Source organism: Monodelphis domestica, chromosome 5 (genome assembly GCF_027887165.1).
Source record: "Monodelphis domestica isolate mMonDom1 chromosome 5, mMonDom1.pri, whole genome shotgun sequence".
Classification (NCBI taxonomy): domain Eukaryota; kingdom Metazoa; phylum Chordata; class Mammalia; order Didelphimorphia; family Didelphidae; genus Monodelphis; species Monodelphis domestica.
In genome coordinates this window covers 13,134,920-13,158,618 of record NC_077231.1, presented here as the reverse complement: position 1 = coordinate 13,158,618, position 23,699 = coordinate 13,134,920, and the positions used below count along the sequence as shown (strand labels likewise).

At 47.2% G+C, this 23,699-nt stretch overlaps 1 protein-coding gene across 4 annotated transcripts in view; it reads left to right on the top strand.

Moving 5' to 3' along the window:
* The window catches only part of FBLN1 (fibulin 1), a 73,422-nt gene that overhangs the window by 11,254 nt on the left and 38,469 nt on the right, over positions 1-23,699 (top strand). For 2 of the 4 annotated variants that reach the window (XM_001378451.4, XM_007502610.3), the window contains exons 2-7: positions 15,269-15,374; positions 17,780-17,912; positions 19,403-19,577; positions 20,720-20,782; positions 21,992-22,093; positions 22,589-22,726. In XM_001378451.4, the coding sequence (XP_001378488.1) occupies positions 15,269-15,374; positions 17,780-17,912; positions 19,403-19,577; positions 20,720-20,782; positions 21,992-22,093; positions 22,589-22,726 (717 nt within the window). Of the gene's footprint in view, positions 1-15,268; positions 15,375-17,779; positions 17,913-19,399; positions 19,578-20,719; positions 20,783-21,991; positions 22,094-22,588; positions 22,727-23,699 lie in introns of all 4 variants that reach the window. The other 2 variants (XM_007502608.3, XM_056797621.1) reach the window with 1 other exon arrangement.

The window sequence follows — 23,699 nt, the reverse complement described above, 5'->3', positions numbered from 1 at the left end:
GTTTCCAATGAGAGAAGATTTATAAAGTGCTTGGCACACAGTAGGTGCTACATTCCCTTCCCTTTCTCCTTACAGAGTAGGTGTGAGGCCCTTCTCCACCTTCTCAGAATGTGTTAATATTCTGATTTCTACCTGGAATTCCTGTAGATTTACAGTCCTTATTGCATAAGATTGAAAAAAATAGAAACATTTTCAAATTTCATAGTCAAAACAATAATTTGGGGGGAAGGGAAGAAAGAAAGAGAGCTATGATGTCTTTGGCATCAGGAAAGTCCAATGAATCAGTAGCTCCTGAACTGGACCTTCCAGAGTAGCCTGGGCCCCTGAGATGTCACACAGCCAAGAGGTTTCACAGATGGGTCTTGAACCAACTTTACTCCACAGCTATGTTTGCTCTCCATGATATGTTTCCAATGTTGGACCAGATTGCTAGGGATTCCTCTCATGCATTTACCTTACATTCTGCTCTTTTGACATCTGTCAGGTCTTCCTTGTTAGCCTTTGAGCTTTTGGAGGTAAGGGATTATGCTCAGTATTCTGATAGTCCCCCTTTATTTTTTATTTAAAAATTTTTAAATTTATTAAAATTTTTTAATTTAATTTTTAAAAAATTAAACCCGTGCCTTCCATCTTGGAATCTATACTGTGTATTGGCTCCAAGGCAGAAGAGTTACCACTCTTCTAGGCAATGGGGATCAAGTGACTTGCCCAGGGTCACACAGCTGGGAAGTATCTGAGGCCAGATTTGGACCTAGGATCTCCCGTCTCTAGGCCTGGCTCTCCATCCACTTAGCTACCCAGCTGCCCCCAGATAGTCCCCCTTTAGAGGGGCTCTGAGATCTGGGGGCCCCTCTCCTTAGCAAGCCCTGGGAAGAAAGTGGGAGGTAGGACAATCCCTAATCTCTTTCCCCAAGAGAGGAAGTCATTTGGTCAAAGTCTTGGTGATGTCTATGAAATGAAAGTCTCCAGGCACCAAGGCCCTGCTTTCTCCACTGTAGCACTGTGGGCCCAGCAGGCACCTTTGCAGTTTTAATTGAGTGCCTACTAAAAGTTTGCTAAATGGCATTGTGGGTTTGCTCTCTGTAAAACTTCTGACTGGCCCCTGGTCTGGAAACCTCATAAAAACCTCCGCCCAGGGTAACCTCCGGATCTCTCTAAAGAAATCTCTTCAAAGTCTGTAGAGAGATTTTTCCTCTTTAGAAACTACGACTTCAATCACTCAAGAGAGAGACAAGGGTGGGAGGGAGGGTTATATTTCCAGATGTTTACCATTTCACTAAGCTGTCTTTGTGCAGCACAGAGACAGGCCAAATAATGGACAAACAGATGGGCTACTCAGGATCTGTCCTGATCCAGTGACGCCCAGGGCCATTCATCATCTTAGACAGGAGATAAATCTTAGTCCTTTTAGAGAGTCACGTTATTGGTGTGAAATCTTGGCACTTCTGGGGGTGGGGTGGGATGGGGGAATGGAGGCTGTTGGGCTTGGATTCAGGGAGATCTAGGCTTAAATTCTTCTCGGGTATTCAACCACTGGCCATTTACTTCTCTCAGTTTCTTCATCTGTAAAATTCTGGCATGGGGCTAGATGGTGTCTAGGGCCCCTTCCTGCTCTAAAAATCTGGTGATCTTTATAACATGTCAGCTTCTCAAAGCTGGAGAGGGATTCTTCGTCGCCTTGGATAGCTTAGCAGAGCATTTTTTAAGCTCTTGCTAGGTATCAGGCACTGTGCTAAGCACCGGGGTTGGTTGGGTGGGTGGGTGGTAGGTGTCCTTCATGCTTGAAAAAAAGATCAAAATGATATCACAATGTTGGGACCCATGTACAGTGTGTCCAACTGTGGCTGACCACACCAATATATGCTTGTGTAAAAATGGAGATTTTGAACCCTAGACTTCAATCCCCAGAAGTCCTTGGTATTTCCCAGAATTCCTTGTAATCTCACCTGAGTCCCCAGGTTGGTGAAATCACAATTGGTATTTAATTGGCAGTAACACCTCTCACTCTCTCTTCCTTTGCAATGATGTAGCAAGAATAGTGGTAAGCTAATTATTTTGTATCTTCTTTATTCCTTGATTTCTAATGATCCTTAATAAACCTCATAAAATATAATATTTTTATTAGTAGAGATATAATTTAATTATTACACTTGGAAGGCTCTGCCGCAGGCTGGGCACCAATAGGCGCACGAACATTTGGCACGGAGAAGTCCCTAAATCTGTCCAGTTTCTTTTGAGTTATTGCTATTCTGCTTTGCTCACAGAGGACAGTGCCTTCTTGGATGCAGTCCTGCCATGCTGGGTGGTCCTGGGCCAGTGTCTCCCCTATTTCACAGTCAGTACCAACACAACAGTACCAACAGACCTTGAGAGTGTCCTTGTATTGGAGAGCTCTGGCCTTTTAAGTTCCCTAAAAGTCTTTTAGGCTAGCATATGTTTAGCATTTGAACAGAGTGGCCAGCCCATCTGAGTTGTGCTCTCTGCAGCAGAACAAATGCTTGGTGATTCAGTTCCCAAAGGGCCTCAGGCTCCGGCTCCTCATCTTGCTGGGGGATCTCCGGAATCTTCCAATGTCCATTCAAATACAAGCCATTCCTTTTCCTGATAGACTGTGCAGTTTCACAGGTACTCAGCAATGAGATTAGCACAAAGGCTCTGCAGACCGTCAGTGTGGTGGGCAACCCAATCCCTCTTCTCTCCCACATTCCTTCAGAACGTCCCAAACACTGAGCTACCTCTGGGTGCCAGGCACAGGCCATAAACAGCCAGAAAGCTGATCTCTGTCCTCAGGAAGTTTATACTCTATTATGGAAGGACAACATACAACAGGGACCTGGAAAGGGAGAACATGTGATGTATGTGAGATGTATGATGGGTACGTGTGGTGTGGCTTCATGATGTGCGTGTTGTCTATGCAGTGTATTGCAGTGTGTGCTGTATACAATCTGTGTAATGTGTATGTGAAGGATACCCACACAGGGGCAAGACTACTGGCAAATACATGGAGAAGTCAGGAGAGAAAGGAATGAAGATGGCTTGGACTTAATAGAAAATGGAGGGCTGGGCATGGGTCTCACCACTTCCAACAGAAGTTGGAGGTGGAGGCATCTCCAAGGGAAGAGGAGATGGCAAAGTACAGAGGGGGAAGGAGAGAGGACCCAGGAAAGTCTTTGTACCAATGGCACAAGGCACAGTGCCTGGCACACGGAAAGCACTTACTAAATGCTTGTCAATTGTCTGATTGACCCATTGAGTTCCAATCTACCAATTCCTTCTTCTACATCCCCAACAATGTGGTGAGGAATAGAGCTGAGATTCACATCCAGGTCTTGGGATTCCAAAGTCAGCACATTTCATGAAACCTCTGCCTTGGGGTCTTTGAGTTAGTCCTCCCTACTTGACTATAATGAAAAGAGTGATGGATCTGTGCTCAGAGGTCCTAGATTCAAATCCTACCTTTGCCACTCAGTTCATTGGTGGCCATGGACAAGAAACTTCCTTAGGCCTCAGTTTCCTCATCTGTAAAATAAAGGGGTTGGGCTAGCTAGTCTCTAAAGCCCCTTCTAGCTCTAATATCATCAACATCATCATCATGAAGAACCCCTTTAAGTTGACAAAGCACACCAGACACAACACCTCAATAAATTTTCCCAATAGCCCTGTGAGGGGAGTACCACTGGGATCATTCTCTCCAGTGTACAGATGAAGACATTGAGGAGGAGGCCTTTAAGGACTTTTATTTAAAAACTTTTATTCAAATGAAAATCTTACTTCTCTGCTTTCTCCTCCTCACCACCACTACTGAGAAAGCAAGAAAAACCCATTACATGTTGAGAATATGTCTAGTTAAGCCAAACAAATCCCCCAGTAGGCTGTGCCCCTCCCCCCAAATGTGAGGTCTTCCCCTCACAAATCTTCAAGAATCCTCTGGGGTCACATGTGGTCTTTGTGTGGTTAGAGTTCCTAAGATCTTTCTAGTTGATTGTTTTGTAAGTGATGTTCCCAATAGCTAGTCATCATTTCAGAGGAGGAAGCCCACACTTTTCCTCCATCCTTCTCACAGGGGCTGAGGTGGGTGGCTTGCTTAAGGTCAGGAATCCAGGTTACGCAAAGAGGGTTGAAGCAGAACAAACCAAGGAGTTTGATTTGTAACCTTGCTTAGGTTTGAAAACCTAGATTTGGCTTCTAGATGAAAGATCATGGGACCCAAACCACTTTTCCCCTTCTCCAATCCCTGCCGAGGTCAATAGCACCCCCTTCCCCTGCACCTGCTCGAACCCCAGAATAAAGCAGTGGTTCCACTTCTTGGGCACTGTTACTTCCCATGACCTGACAAATCCATGATGGATTGATGTACCATCTGTACCATATGAAGGACTATACAAGCCTGGGAACCAAAAGTCCCCACCCCCTAAGCTAGCCCCATTAGGAACATCCAATCATTTGGACACAAGTACCCCACTTTGACCAATAGAGACAATCCAGGTTACCTCATCTCAGACCATCCTATAAAAGATGGCCCCTTCTCCATCCCAGGGGAGACCCCTAGCCATCTACAGGTTGTGGGCTCCCCCCTTGTTCTCCCTTCCTCCTCCCCCCACTCCTTTCCCACAATAAAGCCTTGCTACATTACTTAGCTCTCTGTCTTATTAGTCTCAGATCTGAAACCAGATGAGTGGTCCCTGGGGGGAGTGGGCTTCCAAATTTTGGTTTCTCAGTCATTTCAACTTTTACCCTCTACACCTGCCAATCAGCAGTGGCTTGAGACCTGGGAGTAGCCGCCGTTGTGGCCTGGGTGAGCTAGTGAGAGGCAGTCAAAAGAAAAGGGTGAGATTTGAAACGAGGGTTCCTGACTCCAGGTCCAGTCTTTCTCTGTGATGCTGCTTCTATCCCAGCCCCACTTGGCCAGAGTCTGTGTGGTGAGTCAATGACCTTACCTGGATCAAGTGGGGTGGGAATGGAGCAAGTAGTCAGGATGGCCTTTCTTTACTCTTTGCCTCAGACTTTTTTGTACCAATTTTGTCACCTTGGGCAACTCACTTAGCTGCTCTGCCTCAGTTTCCCCATCTTTAAAATGAGGATCAGAGCATCTACTTACAAGGTTGTTGTGAGGATCAAGTAAGATCATGGCCATGGACCATTTTTTTTTTTTGCAAACCTTAAAACGCTTGAGAAACACCAGCCATTATTGTGAAAGCACTGAACTAAGACAGTCTTTAGCTCTGGGCCAATAATCTCTGTCCTTGGTCCTGCCCCTGTCGTTGCTATTATTATTATAATTGCTGTTGTTATTATTAGTGTTGTTGTTATTATTGTTATTTTCCAGGTTGGCAAGTATAAAGGGCTTCATTATGGGACTTGAGAATGGCTTTATTTGGGGGGAGTGGGGGCCCCACTAGGCATACAACAGTGACACTGTGGTGGGTGGGTGACACTGTGGTCCACAACTTTCTGGGGCTTCTGGGTAGAGACAATGCCACGGACAATTACAGGGTTCCTTGATTCTTTGTTGGTCTCCTCAGAAGCCCTGATTTGGCCCTCTGGCTGCCTCTCTTGGTCTATAGCATCAGGAGAGCTAAGAAACAGGCTGCATGATGGAATCAGGTCTCAGAGAGCTCTGGATGGGCCGGCATCAACAAGCTGGAAATGAAGAGGGATTATGATCAAATTCTTGGCTTGGGTTATACAAACCAGTCCATAGGGAAGCATTTTGGGGGAGCAGGAAGGACCCTGGGAAAGGAGAGGAGAGACAGGACTATCAAATTGGCTGCCAGAGGGACCTTAGACAGCCCAGAACACCTGCATCCTTGTCCAGATGAGCTCTCTAGTCAACTTCAGTGACTTCTGGGGTGCTGATAAAGTGCAGGAGTGGAGCAGAGGTGGTGACAAGTGGCCAGAGACTGTTCATGAGAACAAGGCCTGGGGAGAGGGAGGAACCCAGGTGGGGAGGTTGCACCTACAGTCTCAGAGGGAGCCAAAACTGTGAAACGGTGGCCAAGAAGCTAATGAAATATTTGGCCACAATTGCTGAAGCCTAGCACCTGGAGATTCCCACTATACTTTGCTCCGGTCAGAAATGTCTGAGGTATTGGGTTCTATTCTGGGGCCCCCATTTCAGCAAAGACATCAACAAGTTGAGCACATCTGGAAGGCAGAGACCCAGATGGAGAAGGGTCCCTGGAAGATCCATTGCAGGAACTAAAGAGAGACTTGGTAGAATGGGGCAGTGTGAGAGCTGTTCTCAAATGGTATTTGGAAGAGGGAGCAAACATCCTATGGGGCATCTTTGGAAGGAAGACGTGGGTCCAACATCTAAGACCAGATATCACTGAGCAGTATGTTTCAAAAATATATAATTTTCAACATTCTAAATTTGACAGATGCCAACATAGGCATTTCCACATACAAAGAATAGAAGAAGATTGTATTTAAAACTTCAGATTTCACAGTCCATTCAATGTATCTGTATATACAGAATATACATACATACACATATACAGAATATACATACATACACATATGCACATATGCATGTAGATATGTATACACCTACCCACAAATTAACTCAGGGCTTATGGTCTCTGTGTTTTTTTTTTTACTCTATTCAGCATATTATTTCCCAAACTGTCTTGATTATTTTTTTTAAATAATATTTTATTTGATCATTTCTAAGCATTATTCATTAAAGACAAAGATCATTTTCTTTTCCTCCCCCCACCCCCCATAGCCGACGCGTGATTCCACTGGGTGTCACATGTGTTCTTGATTCGAACCCATTTCTATGTTGTCAATATTTGCATTAGTTTCGTTTAGAGTCTCTCCTCTGTCATGTCCCCTCAACCGCTGTAGTCAGGCAGTTGCTTTTCCTCAGTGTTTCCACTCCCATAGTTTATCCTTTGCTTATGAATAGTGTTTTTTCTCCTAGATCCCTGCAAATTGTTCAGGGACATTACACCACCATCAATGGAGAAGTCCATTACGTTCGATTATACCACAGTGTATTAGTCTCTGTGTACAATGTTCTCCTGGTTCTGCTCCTTTCGCTCTGCATCACTTCCTGGAGGTTGTTCCAGTCTCCATGGAATTCCTCCACTTTATTATTCCTTTGAGCACAATAGTATTCCATCACCAACATATACCACAATTTGCTCAGCCATTCCCCAATTGATGGGCATCCCCTCGTTTTCCAGTTTGTCTTGATTATTTGTGATGACCCCCAGCGACTTCTGATCTTTTCTGCATGTTTTCTTTACACGTTTCATGGATACTTTCTTCCCTTTTTTAGCGTTGTTCTCATTAGTTGCCCCCCCCCCACTCCTACCCCATTCTCCATGCCTCCCAATATGCCTTTGTAACAAACTCACACACAGTCAAGTCAAATAAATTCTCCATGCTGGCCGTGTCTGAAAATGTGTGTCTCTGAGCCTATCATTTTTTTTCTGCCAGGCAGTGGATAGCAGTTTTCATCATGAGTCTTCTGGAATGATGATTGATCATGGCATTGACTGGAATTCTTAAAGCTTTTTCACATCGCTTGTCTTTACAATGTGGCTATTGTATAAATTCTTCTTTTGATTCTGCCCACTTCTATCCTGATCATCAGTTCTTCCAGCTTGGTAGTGAATTTATTGCATCCCATAATTGGTCAGATCAGAGCCAGGTTGAATTGTCTGAATCCAGAAAGACGATCCTCCTGGTACCAGGCAAAAAGTTCTGCAAAAAATACATTTCCCCACTGGAAAGTAACATGGAGATAAATATGTGTGATGGATCAAAGAGAACTCCATTTGCCCAACCTGAAATCCAAGTCAAGTTGGATCCCATTCCTAGCCATCCCCCAATTGATGGACAGCCTCTTGGTTTCTGGTTCTTTCCCACCACAAAAAGAGCTTCCATAAATATTTTTTGTACATACGAGTCCTTTCCCTCCTCTCCTTCTTTGGTGTATATGCCTAGCAGTGGGATGAATCCCATGTGACCTTTCCTGTAGTTGTCTTCAGCCCTGCTCTCCCCTGTCCTCCCTTCCTCTCCCCTTTCTCAGGCTTGATTCTTCTGTGAAGCCTCCCTTCCCTGGATCAGAATCACCACTCCACTTTGGCCCTCCTCTAGCACTTTGGCATTTTAGAGAGAACTCATCATGAAATTGTATGCATTGGAATTGTCTGAACTGGGTTTTATAATACTATTAACAGCAATAACAATAGCTGACACTGATTTAAGATTTACAAAGCACAGCAACCTTGGGAGGCAGGTATTATTATTTTTCCTCTTTACATATATAAGGAAAGAGACAAAGATCGAGGAGCTTGTCCCAAGCCAGCCAGCTGGAACATAATTGAAGATGGATTTCACCTTGGGTCTTCCTGCCTCCAGGTCCAGCACTAATCTTAATTCTGGCCTTTGCTTTTTCTTCTCAAATGAATCTTTATATCCTGAGCTGAAGTGGAATAAGTGAGGGGAGACACAGCAAAGCAGTCAGGGGGTTTGGGTCATGTCCTAGTGGAGGTTAGATGTGGCAGAGAAATGGGATCTTTCCCCCAAGAGTCTGGCGTTTGCTTCTTTCATGTGTCTCTTCCATCGGGCTCCAGGGAGCATTTGCTAAAAGGTTAGTCTCTTTGTTGACTTTGGCCTGGAAGCCAATAAACAAAGCACAGCCTTAGACTCACATATGTTCTTAATCAATGACTGAGATGAAATCAACCTGTTGTTTCCCCCATCCCAGTGCTTTTTGCTATTTGGAAAAATGAAACCTGTTCTCTCTTTCCTCCCCACCTCCCATCCCCTCCCTTAATTAGGGTTATTAATTAAGGCTACTCTGTGCCATGTCCTGGACTGGAAGCAAAGATAAAAGGGAGACAAGTCTTGCTTTCCAAGAGCTCACTTCTACAGGGATTGGGGGAGGGCAACACATGTACAGATAAATCAATGCAAAATGCATACAAGGTCATTTTGGTAAGGATAGAGTTAGGGGGACAATGACATAACCAGACATAGAGTCAGAATTTGAACCCAGGCCTTGGAACCCTCCATCTTGCCTTCTCACTGCTTTGTTCAGGTTGCCTCCTAGGACCTTAGTTTTCACTTCTGCTGGAGCCAGTGAGGCTCCCACTAATTTCCCCTTGTTGCTCTCTTAATGGCCTGAGAGACCCAACCTTTTAGGATTCCTGTGGGGATCAGGTGTGAATGAAGTGTTCCTCACTCCTGAGCCTGAATCATTTTTATTTTTTATTTTTTCTCTTTCATTCTTAAAAATTTTTTTTATTGTCATGCAAAGCACATTTCCCTATTGGTCATTGTTGTAAGAGCAAAGTCATACACAACCAACTCCCCAAATAAACCCATAAATACACTGATGTGAAAGATGACCCCAACAGTTCTTTCTCTGGAGGCAGAGAGCATTCCCTGTCATAAGTCCTTTAGGATTGTCCCAGATCATTGCACTGTTGAGAGTAGCCAAGTTTTCCCAGTTGATCATCTTCCAATATTGCTCTAATTGTGTACAATGTTCTCCTGGTTCTGCTGATTTCACTCTGCATCAGTTCCTGCAGCTCTTTCCAGCTTTTTCTGAAATCATCTTGTTTATCATTTCTTATAGCACAATAATAGTCCACCCATAAGTACCACAATTTGTTCAGCCATTCCCCAATGGATGGACATCCCCTCAGTTTCCAACTGAATCATTTAACATGTTTCTATTGTGCAAGGCCAAGAGCAGCTCCAGTTTGGCTGGCTGATAATGTCTGCTTGCATCCTTTCTCCAGAGAGCTCTCTGGAGGCAACATGAAGGGACAGTGTCAGAGACATGGGTTCAAATCCACCCTCTCTTTCCTGTTCATGTGCCTTTGAAGAGTTTCCCCACTCATAAAATGGGGGTATTTATAAGAGATCTCTTGTGGAAGAGGAATCAGCCTTGTTTGGCTTGGCCATGGGGGAAGCTGCCAAGAGGCTAATTTTGGTTCAAGGTCAGGAGAACCTAGCAGAGTGGAAGGGGTTGCCTTGGGAGGTCTTGCAGAGAGGGGATAGTCAGCCTCTTGTTGGGAATGTGGCAGAGGGGACTAATGCCTGGGAGGCCCCTTTTTACTTGAAGAATCCCACAATTCTGGAGTTAGCTTAAGAGATTCCCTGAGGTCCTGGGTCTGCTTGGAATTCTGGGAATCTTTACCTTCGAAGGTTGGTGAAGAGAACATCCAAGAGACATGAATAGAACTATGTCCCATCTGTCCCTCAGCAATAAGAATGATCCAACCTGACCCCCTCACATTTAATAAAAGAGAATTCCCATCCTTCCCTGCCTTTTCCTCCACTCTGTGCATTTCTGCTACCCAGGGACATGGCCAAGAGACATTATAAGTAAGGAAAAGATCTGTTACCTAGCCTGGCTTTGGCTGCAGCTAGCTCTGTGGCTGTGAGCAAATTCCTTTTTCACTCTGGGCCTTGGTTTCTTCCTCTGTAAAAGAAGTTGTCAAATAAGGGTCCTGTGTCAGAAATCAGGCTCAGAAGGAATGTTTGAAGTGGTGGAATCTAGATCTTTCATTTTACAGAGAAGGGAATTGAGGCCCAAAGCAGGGAAGTGATTCACCTTAGAGATAGCAAGGAGCAGAGATGGGATTTGAAACCAGGAACAGGGATGGATGAGGTCTGACAACTCTTTCTAGCATTTCCCTTGGTTATTCTCCTACCTCTCCATCCACTCCTGATATCCTTGGGGGATCTAAAAGTGGGCATAACTCAAATGAGGGCTTCCCTGGATTAGTGTGGGCCTCAGAAGCTAAGCTTTAGGATTTTACTTGAATGTTGGAGATCAGCCAGCCTGGCTCACGAATGGCCCTACCTGACCTGGCTAGGAATCTCATAAATGTGAGGAGCCAGCTGGGGTCTACGCAAATCTACTGCTATGGGGAAAAGTTCATTCCCTCTTGGTGATGGTAGGTCACCAGCTTCATCCAATTGCTTAACAAGCTATTTATTGAACACCCTTTATCAATCAACCAGCAATCCAGGAATATTTATTAAGCACCAACTGTGTGCCAGGAGCTATGCTAGCCACCTGGGTATTCAAAGCCAAAATGAAACATTCCTTGCCTTCAAAGGCTTCCTTTTGCTCAAATGTTTATAAATAGGGACCTACCATGTTCCAATTCCTATGCTAGGGTAGGAAAGGAGAAGATACAGAAATAAGTCTGCCTTGCTCTTGCTCCCATGGACCTTATAGTCTAATAGGTAAGAGTGCTCTCTCTCTCTCTCTCTCTCTCTCTCTCTCTCTCTCTCTCTCTCTCTCTCTCTCTCTCTCTCTCTCTCTCTCTCTCTCTCTCCCCCCTCCCTCTCTCTCTCTCTCTCTCCCCCCTCCCTCTCTCTCTCTCTCTCTCCCCCCTCCCTCTCTCTCCCTCTCTCTCCCCCCTCTCTCCCTCTCTGTCTCTCTCCCCCTCTCCCTCCCCCTCTCCCTCTCTCTCTCCCTCCTTCTCTCTCCCTCTCTCCCCCTCTCCCTCCCTCTCTCCCCCCTCTCTCTCCCTCTCTTCCCCCCTCTCCTTCTCTCCCCCTCCCTCTCTGTCTCTCTATTTCTGTTTCTCCCTCTCTCTCCCCCCTCTCTCCCTCTCTGTCTCTGTCTTTCTCTGTCTCTCTCTCTCTCCCCCTCTCTTTCCCCCTTCTCCCTCTCTCTCCCCCCTCTCTCCCCCCTCCCTCTCTCTTCCTCTCTCTCCCCCCTCTCCCTCTCTCCCTCTCTGTCTCTCTCCCCCTCTCCCTCTCTCTCTCCCCCTCTCTCCCTCCTTCTCTCTCCCTCTCTCCCTCTCTCCCCCCTCTCCCTCTTTCTCTCTCCCTCTCTCTCTCCTTCTCTCTCCCTCTCTCCCCCCTCTTTCTCCCTCTCTTCCCCCCTCTCCTTCTCTCCCCCTCCCTCTCTGTCTCTCTATTTCTCTGTTTCTCTCTCCCTCTCTCTCCCCCCTCTCTCCCTCTCTGTCTCTCTCCCTTTCTATATCTCTGTCTTTCTCCATCTCCACCCCCCCCCCCCATATATATACATTCCAGAATAATAATTCTCATCTCTATAGGGCTGGAAGATTTTGCCATAGTACAGGCTACTGGCTTCTAAGGTTTCCTGTGACCTGACAAAATGAAGGGCCTTCCAGGAGACTTTCTTCACAGACTTTTCTCAAAGGATATAGATAGAAAGCGGCTAGCCCAGGAGGGTATCTACAAGCATTGGCAGTTGCTTTGACCCCAGAGACAGGATGGCCCCTGCCAGGCTTCATATGGATGGGGATGCCTGTTAGAACTAGAATTTCTGCCTTCTCTCTGAAAGGTTTTTTGGTTAAAAAGTGATTCTAGATCGAAGGCCATAAAAGCTGTGTAAGGAAGCCTTGGCTTGACTGTGATCTGGTCCAGGTGGGATTGACCCCAAAGAATGCCTTTCCCCTAGGGATCAAGTACTGGGCATTGCCCAGGCTTGAACAGGAAGTGAAAGTTGTTGGGAGCCCTGGGGTTCTTGATTTCCACATTCTTCCACAGTGAATCATACTGTAAAGTCTATTAGAATTGTTATTGAAATCAGGCAGGCTTAGGGAAGTAGAAGCTTCTGGGAAGGAGAGAGCTTTTTTAGTTGGGAGGATCAGAGGAGGCAGCTATGGATCTGGGCTTTGGGGAATGGGTCACATCTCAAGGCAAGAGCCCCAGAGGTCAAAAGTCCTGGGTTCCAGTCCTGGCCCTGCCCCTAAACTAGTGACTTGGGAAAGTCACTCTCTGTCCCAGGTTTTGATTACCTTTTCTGAAAATTTACAATTTCTTCAACTGTAAGATGGGGATAATGTTAATAATTAGCACTAGGGGTTGTTGGGAAGATCAAACAAGATGATGTTTGGAAAGAGCTTACATGGCATACAGCAGGCTCTTAATAAATGCGTATTTCCTACCTTCCTTATCTGTAAAAAGAGAGAGTTAGGTAAGATGTGCTTTCAGGGTCCTTTTGCCTAGCATGATACTATAACTGTACAAAGTGGGAATGGATAGTGTTGGAGTGGAGTGTCTGTTCTCAGCATGGACAAAGGTGTGGTGGGTGGGAAGGTACAGAACATATTCCTGGGATGCTGGGTACATGTGTCGATTGGTACAAACCTTCAGAAAAGCCTTATGGATGGGATGAAGACTTTTTAAAACCAGCCCCAGCCTTGTTCTGCTTCCTGGGGAGCTGCCCTTTGGCCCAAGACACCCCCAGGAGCACCGCCCAAGACTGGTCCTGACCCCAAGGGCTAACAAACTCAACAAAACAAAATACTCAATTCCAAGGAAAACAGCTGATACACCATGCAGGGCTGGGCCTCTGAAGAGTCATTAATTAGTAAGAAAACACAGCGCTGGTTCCAATCCAAGCTCGGAAGGGCCCACTGAGAGGGGAATGGTCAGTTCTCAGAAATCCCCAGCAGGTCAGGGACTGGTGGGAACTCTCTTTGAGTTCCCACATTGCTTGTTGGGCAAATGGTGCCAAAAAAGGGACAGGTGAGGTGGATGGGCCAGCTGCTGAGGAGGGACTGGAGCAGAGGGGACAGTTCTAGGCCCAGAGACAGGAAGTTGGGCTGGCCTCAAGCCAGACAAGGTTAGGGATGATTTTAAAAGGGCTCAGGAGTCTGCCTGCAGAATGAGAGGGCTGGACTTTGTCACTGTCCACCCTCTGGACGTGGAATTCCAGCCTAGTTCTTTGGGATATCTGGGACTATTCTTTTCCATTGTTTCCCCCAGGATGATCTAGGAACTGCCATTGTGAGATCAGCAGAGGAAATGGAAGATGTTTAGCTCAATGAAGAGGGGACTCAGGGGCACTTGATTTTGCTTCCCTTCCCCCTTCTTATTCCCCTCTTATTTTTCTTTGGAGTCTTTTTAAACTACCCTCCACCCTCTCCCTCCCTTATACTGCTTCCTTCCCCATCAGTCCATTTGTTACCCTTCTACAAGTATCTCTATAGGGCAAGAATCAATTCTCTGCCCCAATGGATCTGATTGTTCTTCCTTCTTTGAGTCCATTTCAATGAGTTGAGTATTTCCTATCTCCAACCTCTTTACCCTTCCAGTATATTAGTGTTCTCCCCCCTCCCATTATGAGCTTCTTCGTGACATATACATTTATCAGGGGGCACTTGAGAACTGTCTTCAAGCATTAGAATGACATGTGGTGGAGGAGAGATTTGTTCCTTTTGGCTCCAGAACCAGGGCAGAACTGGAAGCCCCAGGAGATGGAGGGAACATTGAGGCACCACCTGAGGGAGAAAATCCCTGCCAATTTGAGCCATCCCCAAAAAGAGACGTCAAAGGGGCCTTTTAATCACCACAATTTAGATAGCACATTTAGCTTTGCAAAGTTCTTTACAAATAGGATCTCATTTGATCCCCACAAAGGCCCTGGGGAATAGCTGCTCTTTTTTTCTCCATTTTATAGATGAGGAAATTGAGACAGAGATTAAGGAAGCTGCCCAGAATCAGACTAGTAATAGTCTAGACAGAATTTGAACTCAGGTCTTTCTGACCTCAAGCCTTGAGCTTTAACCACTTCACTTTATTGTAGGCCAAGTGAAAAGTGTATTGTAAAAACTCTCTGTATGACCACCAGAAAGTCACTGGACTCCCTTTGGCCTCATTTTCTTCCTTTGTCCAGTGGGACAGCTGGGTTAGACAGTCCTAAGTCCTCATCTGCTCTAAGGGTTATTAGTCAAGAAGTCCTTATTAAGGACACATGTAATACCCAGTGGAATTGTGCGTGGGCTACGGGAAGGGTGGGGGTAGGCAAGAGAGGGATAGAATATGATTCTTGTAACCAAGGAATAATGTTCTAAATTGACTAAATACAAATTAAAAAAAAAAAGAAGTTCTTATAAAGGGTGTGTATGGGTGGGAGCACAAAAAGAGACCGAGGCAGTCCCTGCTCTCAGGGAGCTCCCAGTCTAATGAGGGAGGCCAGGAGAAATGGGAGTTAGGACCTTGGAAGGGGGCTCTGAATATCTCCAGCTTCCCTGGCTCCTTCCCCTTCTCTAGATGTCACTGGTATCTGTAGAACTTGGAGTTGATTTCTCTTTGTGCCTGGATCACCCCGGAGACAGTGAGCTCTTTGAGGTCAGGGACCTTTGGAAGGAGCTCTTGAAAACAGTTTAAGAGATTGTAAAAAGAGAGCAACCTGCACTGGTGGAGGAACTCCCAGCCCTGGGACACCAAATAGCCTTAAAGGGTCAAAGCTTCTATTCCTGTGGAGGGAGCCAAATGCTACCCAACTCATCTCCTTTCCCTTTCACTGCAGGGACTGCCGATGTCCTTCTGGAAGACTGCTGTGCAGATGGGCATAGACTGGCCACCCAGAAACGTGACTGCTCCGTGCCATATGCTTCAGAGTCCAAGGAGTGCAGGTAGTGTCCCCCCACCCCATTCCCCAGGTTCTTACACCTTCTTATTCCTTGTCCCACTTCCTCAAGCCCTCACCGTCCCTCCTCTGTGGCTCCCCATCCTTTCCTGTCACTCCCCAGACCAAAGCTCCTTCCCAGGCCACCACCAGCGCCCTTTATGGTAGACAGTAGCCTCTTGGTGGCAGGGTCTGTCTTTCTTTATCCTCCTAGTGCTGGGCGTAAACAGATGCTGAATGCAGGTTCTTGACTGACCAGTAGACATGAGGCAACATGGCCATTATAATAATTATTAGACTTTTGGGGGGAGCCTGCTTTTCCCCCAGCTTGACTGCTCCAGCAAAGGACGGAATGAGCACCCAATTCTCTGGGGCTTAAGATGGAGAGGATTCCTGCTCCAGTCTTCTGGGCCAGGCATTTCCCCATCTCATGTTTCTGTTGGGGCTGAGGACAGTCTTCTGGGCTCCAGCCCTGACAAAAGAGGCTTAAATCCTAATCTAGCAATTTCTTGAAGAGTCAGAAGAGGGACAGGCCAACCGAAGGCAAGAAAAACAGGAAACTTGGATTGTTGGGAAGTTGGAAAATCAAATGTTTATGATTCAGAGACCGTCAGATAAGGGTGGGCTGGGATTGTGGATTGAAGGGGGGCTGGTGTGCTCCAAGCTGGGATTCTGAGGTGGCCCCTGGTAATCCTGGAGCCTGATTCAGCCCTGTTTCTAGAAGTATGTGCGTGTATATAAACATGTATACATATGTGACAGAGCGTGAGTATGCATGTGTGTGTGTGTGTGTGTGTGTGTGTGTGTGTGAGTCCCAGCTCTGACATCCCAGGATTCTTGTCACGATCCTCAGAGTGCCTTCCATTAACTTGGTAAAAGACAAGATCTAAGGTGTCAACTTGGCTGCCTAACGGCATACTTGTCTTAAACCTAACGTTGGAGGCTAATGTTTTTATGAAGGCTGGGAAAGGAAATAGGAGATTAGGAGATGGAGGCTGATCTAAGAGAACCTTCTGGAAAGTGTAATTTTTAAAAAAAAGTGAAAACTGTGGGTTTTTTTGGGTTGTTTTATGAAGAGAAAAAAAAAGAGTTTTTTTGCAAATAATCTTTACCTATTGCAATGTTGTTCAGTTATGTTAGTAGAATAAGGCTGACTCAGAAATGGAATAAAAGCACAGAATTCGGGGGCAGCTGGGTAGCTCAGTGGATTGAGAGTCAGGCCTTGAGATGGGAGGTCCTAGGTTCAAATCTGACCTCAGACACTTTCCAGCTGTCACTTGACCCCCAATGTCAGCCCTTACTGTTCTATACTGATTCCAAGACAGAAAGTAAGGGTTTAAAAAAAAACAGCACAGAATTAAAAGTTCCCAGCCTTTGTCTAAATAAACAGTGGTTAAATTTTAAAATAAATTAACTTCTTGACTTTTAGGAAAAATTATTGGTATTTTAGGGGCATTTTGTAGGGCTGGGAATTTTAGAGCTTTGCTTGAGAGCTGGAAGGGACCTTGTAGTTGATCTGGGCCAGCTTTCTCTCCTTTCTGTGGCCAGCCAAAGCCTAGATGCAAGGCTCTGAGTATCACGCCCCTCCAGTCCATGGACAGGGAGGAAGTTTAGGCCTTCTCCAGAGAGAGGAAAAGACTTGCCTTTGGGCACACAGGAAGTCAGTAGAAGGGCGGGACTTTACCCCCCTGCCCTCCTGCCCCCTTCCCCAGAGCCCTCCACTATTTAACAAAGATGGGTTCCAATTTTTGCTCCATTTTATGAATCACAAACTGCTCCCCCTTGGAGCGAGCGTTCAGCATTTCTGAAGCCCAGAGGCTACAGGGGGATTCAAATACTCGTCAGAAATGTGATATTGATGAAGTACCAAGGTCTTTAGACTTTGTGGAAGGCCTTTCCAGAGAGGACTACCAAGCCTTTGCCTTCTGGGCCCAACCAGAGGGACATCGGTTGTCTTGGGAGGGGGGAAGCCTGGACCAGGGCATTCATTCGGTTCTAGAGATGATATCCATAATGCCTAGGTTCAAATTCCATCTTTAGTGCTTACTCACTGTGTCCCTGGGTGAGTAACCTGACCTTGGCTCCTCCTGTGTAAAATGAGGGCAGACTCCATGGCCTTCTTGCCCTGAATTCCAGACTGGCCCTAATGCCCCTTCCTTCAGGAAGTGCTCCTTGTTTCCCAACTTGTCGCCATCATCTTGCTGGGTCCCCTCTTGGATAATCAGCCTCCACATGGGTAGAAGGAAGGGACAGTGCTGGGGGCTCACCCCACTCCGACCTTCCCGGGCTAGTAGCGGTGCCCATGTCCTCCTGGTCGTTCCTATCCAAGGAGATGATGCCTGGTCCATCCCTGGTAGGGGCTGCATCAATGCTGCTGCCCTCCATCCCACCCACCCCTTTTCTCTTTGGCAGGATGGTGCAGGAGCAGTGCTGCCAAAACCAGCTTGAGGAGCTCCACTGTGCCACAGGCATCAATGTGGCCCACGAGGGGGACGGCTGTGACTCCCACCATGACAATTCCAGCTTGGAGGCCAAGTTCATTAAGGTGAACAGGGTCCTTCTTCTGCTTCCCTGGGTCAGAGGCGGCCTCTTTGCTTTCTCTCTCCTCTCCTGGGTCTCTGAGGGTTCCTCTACTGCCCCATGAATGATGGGACTCGCTCTGCCCTTTATCCAGTGTCCTATCTCCCCGAGGGCCGGAGGAGCTCTGCTCCAGGCTTGCCTTGGAGTACAGCATGATGCTATGGGGAAGAAGGTGTCTGAGGCCTTAGCTCAGACCATGAACATCCCCAATCCTAGAGGGGGGGGGGAGTAGCTGAGGCCAGACTGCCAGGGCTCCTCCTGCCCTGTTCTTCATCCTAGTTGGGTTTGGACTTAGCACTTTCTCTCATGCTTCACCTTCTGAGGGAACCAGTTTGCTTGTAAGCCAGGATGAAGAGGGGCAGCAAAGCAGAAGCTGAGCCGGGATCAAGGCCCCTTTAAGCCGGGCCTCTGTAGGCCCATTTAGCTCAGTTGGGTCACAGCTGCCCCTTTCCCAGAACTTTTAATGCTAATATATCTCAGGAGGCAGTTCGAGGCTGGAGGGCCCTCTGTGCAGGAGCCCAGATTTCCCCGCTGTGCGCCTGAGGGTCCTGAGAAGGTCAGTTAAGGGGTCTCCTGGGAGCCCGTCCTCAGCCCTGGGGCCGGCCCTCATTGTGATGAGCTGCATCCTCAGCCCCAGGGCCCGTCTCATGCCCTGTTTGAGAACCAACAATGTGTGCATGTTCCTGCTAGGGCTGACGTCCCGCTGCGCGGCAAGATGAATAGGGACCAAGAGGAAATAAGGGTTGGAAAATTAGATTGAGTCCAGTTGGCTGAGTCTTGGGAATGTTGGACAGGCAAATCAATTTTTCCCATTTGAAAGGATTATAGTTTGAGCAAATCATTTTTATTGAGCAAAGATCGAAGCAACTGAGGCCTGGATCCCAGGAGGGGAGGCGCTAGACTCCTTCCTGGGGATTCTGGCCCTCAGCTGCCATTTTCTCCCCAGTGGAGGCCTGTCCGTGGTCTTGACATGAGAAGGTCTTGACATGAGAAATTCTTGTTCTTCGGGTCCCAAAGTCATGGGTGTCCATTATCTCCCTTAAGCCCCCCATTCTCTCCTCCAGGGAATTCTGCCCTCCCCAGGCCCTTCTTATTTGGAAAGAGCTTTTGGGTTGTGGGTTTAGAGCTGGAGGAACCCTCCACCCTCTCCCTTGACAGCTGAGGAAACAGAGGCCAAAGTGCCTTAGGATCATTATATTTTTGATCTGGGCAGACCCTCCATGGCCATCTAATCCCATGATCTTTTGCTCAAGGAGAGACTTCCTCAGAGGAGCAGATCGATACAGGGGAGGGCCAGGATTAGAACCTGGATCGCCCTTCCAGGCCTGTTGCTTCTGAGGCAGCAGAGGTGAGGGGGTAGAGCCCATGCCTCAGTCTCCAATCGGGACTCTCCGGAGAAGCTCCCTTCCTGCTGCTCTGGAAGCCTCTGCTAACCCTTTCCCTTGTTTTCAGCAGAAATGCTGCCACTGCTGCCTGCTGGGGAAGGCAGCCCAGGCCCAAGGCCAGAGCTGCGAGTACAACCTGATGATCGGCTACCAGTGCGGCCTGGTGTATCGGGCCTGCTGTGTCAAGGGCCAGGAGGCCTCAGAACTCGCCCCTGGGGATGTGGCCGCTGCCCCCTCCGACCCCAGTAATGCCTCTCTCCTACCTACCTTTTCCTGAGCCCCGGGGAAGCTTATTTGGCCCTTCCCATATACTTTAGCTTTCCTCTCTGCATTCTGCCTAGCTAGTCATTCATCCGTCTGTCTGTCCATCTGCCTAGCCTCCATCTGTCTGTCCATCTGCCTTTCTGTCCATCTCTGTCTACCTGTCTATCCATCCCTTCGTCTCTGTTTCTTTGTTCATGAATTTGTTAGTTCATTCATGTATTGAATGATTTATTTGGGGGTGGGTGGGGAGAAGGGAATCACCATCCCTCCCCTTAGCATTTCAGTGAGCAGCCTGGGGGCATACAGCCGACTTGTGGCAGAGGTAGGATTTGAACCTGGGGTTCCTGACCCTCTTCCCCACTCTTCCTCCCTATGAAGTAGCAGTGATATGAAGAGGATAGACCTGAACTAATGAATGGGGACGAGACTTAAAAAACGATTCCCCATGTTTGTGCCTCATACTTGTCCTTCGAGGTGGGGACTGCAGGTGTTTTCATCCAATTTGGGGGGCTGAGCTCATTCCTTTTTGGGGCAAGAGGAGACGAAGTCAGGGAAGACCTCCTGAAGGTGGTGTCTGAGGGAGGGCTTGAGGCAGCTGGGAGGGTCCAGGAAGTAAGCCCCTTCTCAGAGCAATGGGATGAGTTCAGTCAGAGTCAGGGAAGAGTCACTTAAATGCTGCGGAGCCTCAGGTGCTTCATAAATGTTTGAAATGAATTCAGAGAATGGGATTGGACCAGGTAAGATCAGGCCCCAAGCATGGGCTTTAAAATACCATGTTTTTTTTTTTTTTTTTAAGAGAGGATCCTTGGGGCAGCTGGGTGGCTCAGTGAATTGAGAGTCAGATCCACAGATGGGAGGTCCTGGGTTCAAATCTAGCCTCAGACACTTCCCAGCTGTGTGACCCTGGGCAAGTCACTTAACCCCCATTGCCTAGCCCTTATGGCTCTTCTGCCTTAGGATCAATCAATAAACAGTATTGATTCTAAGATGGAAGGTAAGGGTTTAAAAAAATAAAAGTAAATAAATAAAAGAGAGGATCCTTGGGCTCTCTTTTCAGGGGGTGAGGGTCCATTTGGGGAGAGCAGCTTTGAACTTCTTTTTCCTTTTCTCCATCTTGGTCTAGCTAAAATTCCTGAGGAGGACCTTGTTGACCAAGAAGACCCCTATCTGCATGACCGATGCCGAGGTGAGAGAAGATGGCAGATTCTTTTTTTTTAAATTTTATTTATTTATTTATTTTTTAAGATGGCAGATTCTTGCAAGACATTCCTTCAGCAAACATTTGGTGCCTACTGTATGCATGTTAAAAGGGCTGCTTCTCTTATATGCCAATCCTTGGAGTCAATTGCTTCTAGCATGGGGGCAACATCTTTAAGCTCTCACTGGCTCCTCATTGCTGGTTGGGACAAATCCAAACTTCTGGCTCAGAGTAGACCCTTAATGAATGCCTGGGGTTCATTGATTTGTGACTCTTCATTGCTCTCCTACCCAAACCCTCCTCTCGCCCGGCTGAAGTGTGCCTGGTTATAATGACCAGCGCAGTTCTCTTCCTCTAGGGAGGCTTCCCTGACCTCCCTTTCTCTGGGAGCTTTCTTTTTAGGTATGTGGTGGTCCAGGTCCAGGGAGGGCTGGAACCCTGTTTTGACTTCTTGGGATTATGGCCCCCAGAAGAAGGCTTCAGATATTTCAGGCACTTGGCCCACGTCTGTAGATGAGGAAATTCCTCCATTCATCCCCTCATTCATTCATTCGTCCATTCACTGCAGTTATATCTGTCTTTTGAGTGCAGAGGCCTGTGCTAGGGGGTTGAGGAGGGATAAAGATGGATAAAGAATGGCCGCAGCCCTCAAGGAGTTTCCAGTGTGAGGTGGGGGAATGGCACCTGGGCACCATTATGCAATTCTAGAAAATGAGGTCTAGGGGGGCCATCGGGGCTGCTTCTCAGAGGCTGCAGAGCCCCTCCTTTTCCTCTCCCAGATACAGATGCCTTTTAGTCCAGTGACCTAACAACAAGCCTTTTGGTCCTGAATCAATGACCATTCGCCTTTCCAAGGGACTTTCCCTACGAGCCAGGAGAGGATGTTGGAGGAAAAAGCTTTATTTCTTAACCTGTTAAATAGATAAACATGCTTCCCTAATAGACAGCAAAGGGTGGCGATAGGACTATCAGAGTCAGAGTAAAAGAAGAGCCAAATCGGAGCCCTAGGACAGCATTTCCTAGCTGTGTGATTGGAGGGAAGTCGCTTGGCCTTTTTCTGCCTCAGCTTCCTCATCTGTAAAATGAAGGTGACAATCCTTGGCCTTATAAGGCTGATGGGTTATCCTGATTGTCGGGAGTAAAGAAGATGATGGAATGTGTGGGTTTGTTTTCCAACCCCCTATGCTTGGCTTTCAGGCGGGGGTCCCTGTACTCAGCAGTGTCGAGACACAGGAAGCACCGTCGTTTGCTCCTGCTTTGTGGGCTACCAGCTCCTGCCTGATGGGGTGTCCTGCGAAGGTAATGCATCCCAGGGCTTGGGGGCCCCAGGACTTCAGGTTGTCAGTCCATGTTGCCTTTCTGCCTCACCTAAGATTGTCTGAGGATCTTGGGGTGCTTCAGCACGCTCATTTTCCCTTTGCCGGGGGCTTCCTTAACACTTTAAGGATCCCCGATTGACTTCTTGAATTGATCTAATAAAACCAAGTAAATCCATGGTCTGGTGGCCACCGCTATCATGCCACCCCCATCATAGCTGGTGGAATTGGGCCTGAAATCTTGCCACAACCACATAGTGTGTGAAGGCCTCTCAGGAAGGATTTCATGGAAGTCACACTGTGAATCAGCCCTAGCTAATGAAAGTCTAGGAGCCACAACTTCTGGGGTGCTGATGACTCCATGACAGGGCTCTAGGAACAGGTCCGAGCCCATCTCCTGCCTTTCTGTCCATGAGTTTGGTCAGTGATACCTCCATGGCCTTGTCTCTTATATTTCCATCTCCTTGGTCCTTCCCAGACACCAACGAGTGCATCACTGGGACGCACAACTGCCGAATTGGGGAAATATGCATCAATACGGTGGGGGCATTTCGCTGCCAAAGAGAGAGCAGCTGTGGCACAGGCTATGAGCTCATGGAGGATAACACTTGCAAAGGTAAGTCTCAGACCTGGGGAAGTGTGGCTGGGCGTCAACACCAGACCAACAGCAATAACAAAAGCCCTGTCAGAGTAGAATCTCTTTGTGTGTGTCTCCAGATCTGGGCTTTGTAGGAAAAGATGTTTAGACAGAGCTGGACTAGGACCCTCTCACTTTATAGAGGAGAAAATGAGGTTGAGAGGTTTCACCATGGTCACAAAGAGAGCAAGTCCTTGACTTCAGATTTGAATTCTATCTTCCAGCATCCTTGAAGTTCAGATCAAGTTTTTTAGCTGTGCAGAAACTCAGCCTATTTCAGGTCAGGGAGCCTTTTTCTCTTCATATTATAAGAGTAGGATTTCCTTCCTTCCTTCCTTCCTTCCTTCCTTCCTTCCTTCCTTCCTTCCTTCCTTCCTTCCTTCCTTCCTTCCTTCCTTCCTTCCTTCCTTCCTTCCTTCCTTCCTTCCTTCCTTCCTTCCTTCCTTCCTTCCTTCCTTCCTTCCTTCCTTCCTTCCTTCCTTCTTCCCTTCCTTTCTTCCTTCCCCTAGCCTTCTGCAAACATTTTCCAAAGAGGTTTTCTTCTTGGCAAAAATGTTGGCTGAATGATGGAGTGGAAAAAGCAAAATCTATGATCATTTCTAACTGGGTGAAGTAGCAGCACAGCTCCCTCTTCTCCCCTTTGTTGTCCTCCCCCACCTTGCCATCCTCAAACATATTTTCCAATTTATCAATATCTGGGGCCACAGAGGTGGATCTGGATTGTCAATCAGCCTCCCAAAAAGGCTCAGGAGTGCTAGTCCTGATTCTATTCCCAGCCAGCTGTGTGATGGTGGGTAAGCCATACCACCAAGAGATACCTTTTTCCTCATTGGTAAATTGATATCGAAGACCCCTTTCAGATAGAAGATGCTGGAATTTCATATGTGATTGTCTTGTCTGGGTCTCCCTCTTTGCTGAGGGCTGGGCCTCAAACAGACATGCTAGGTGCATA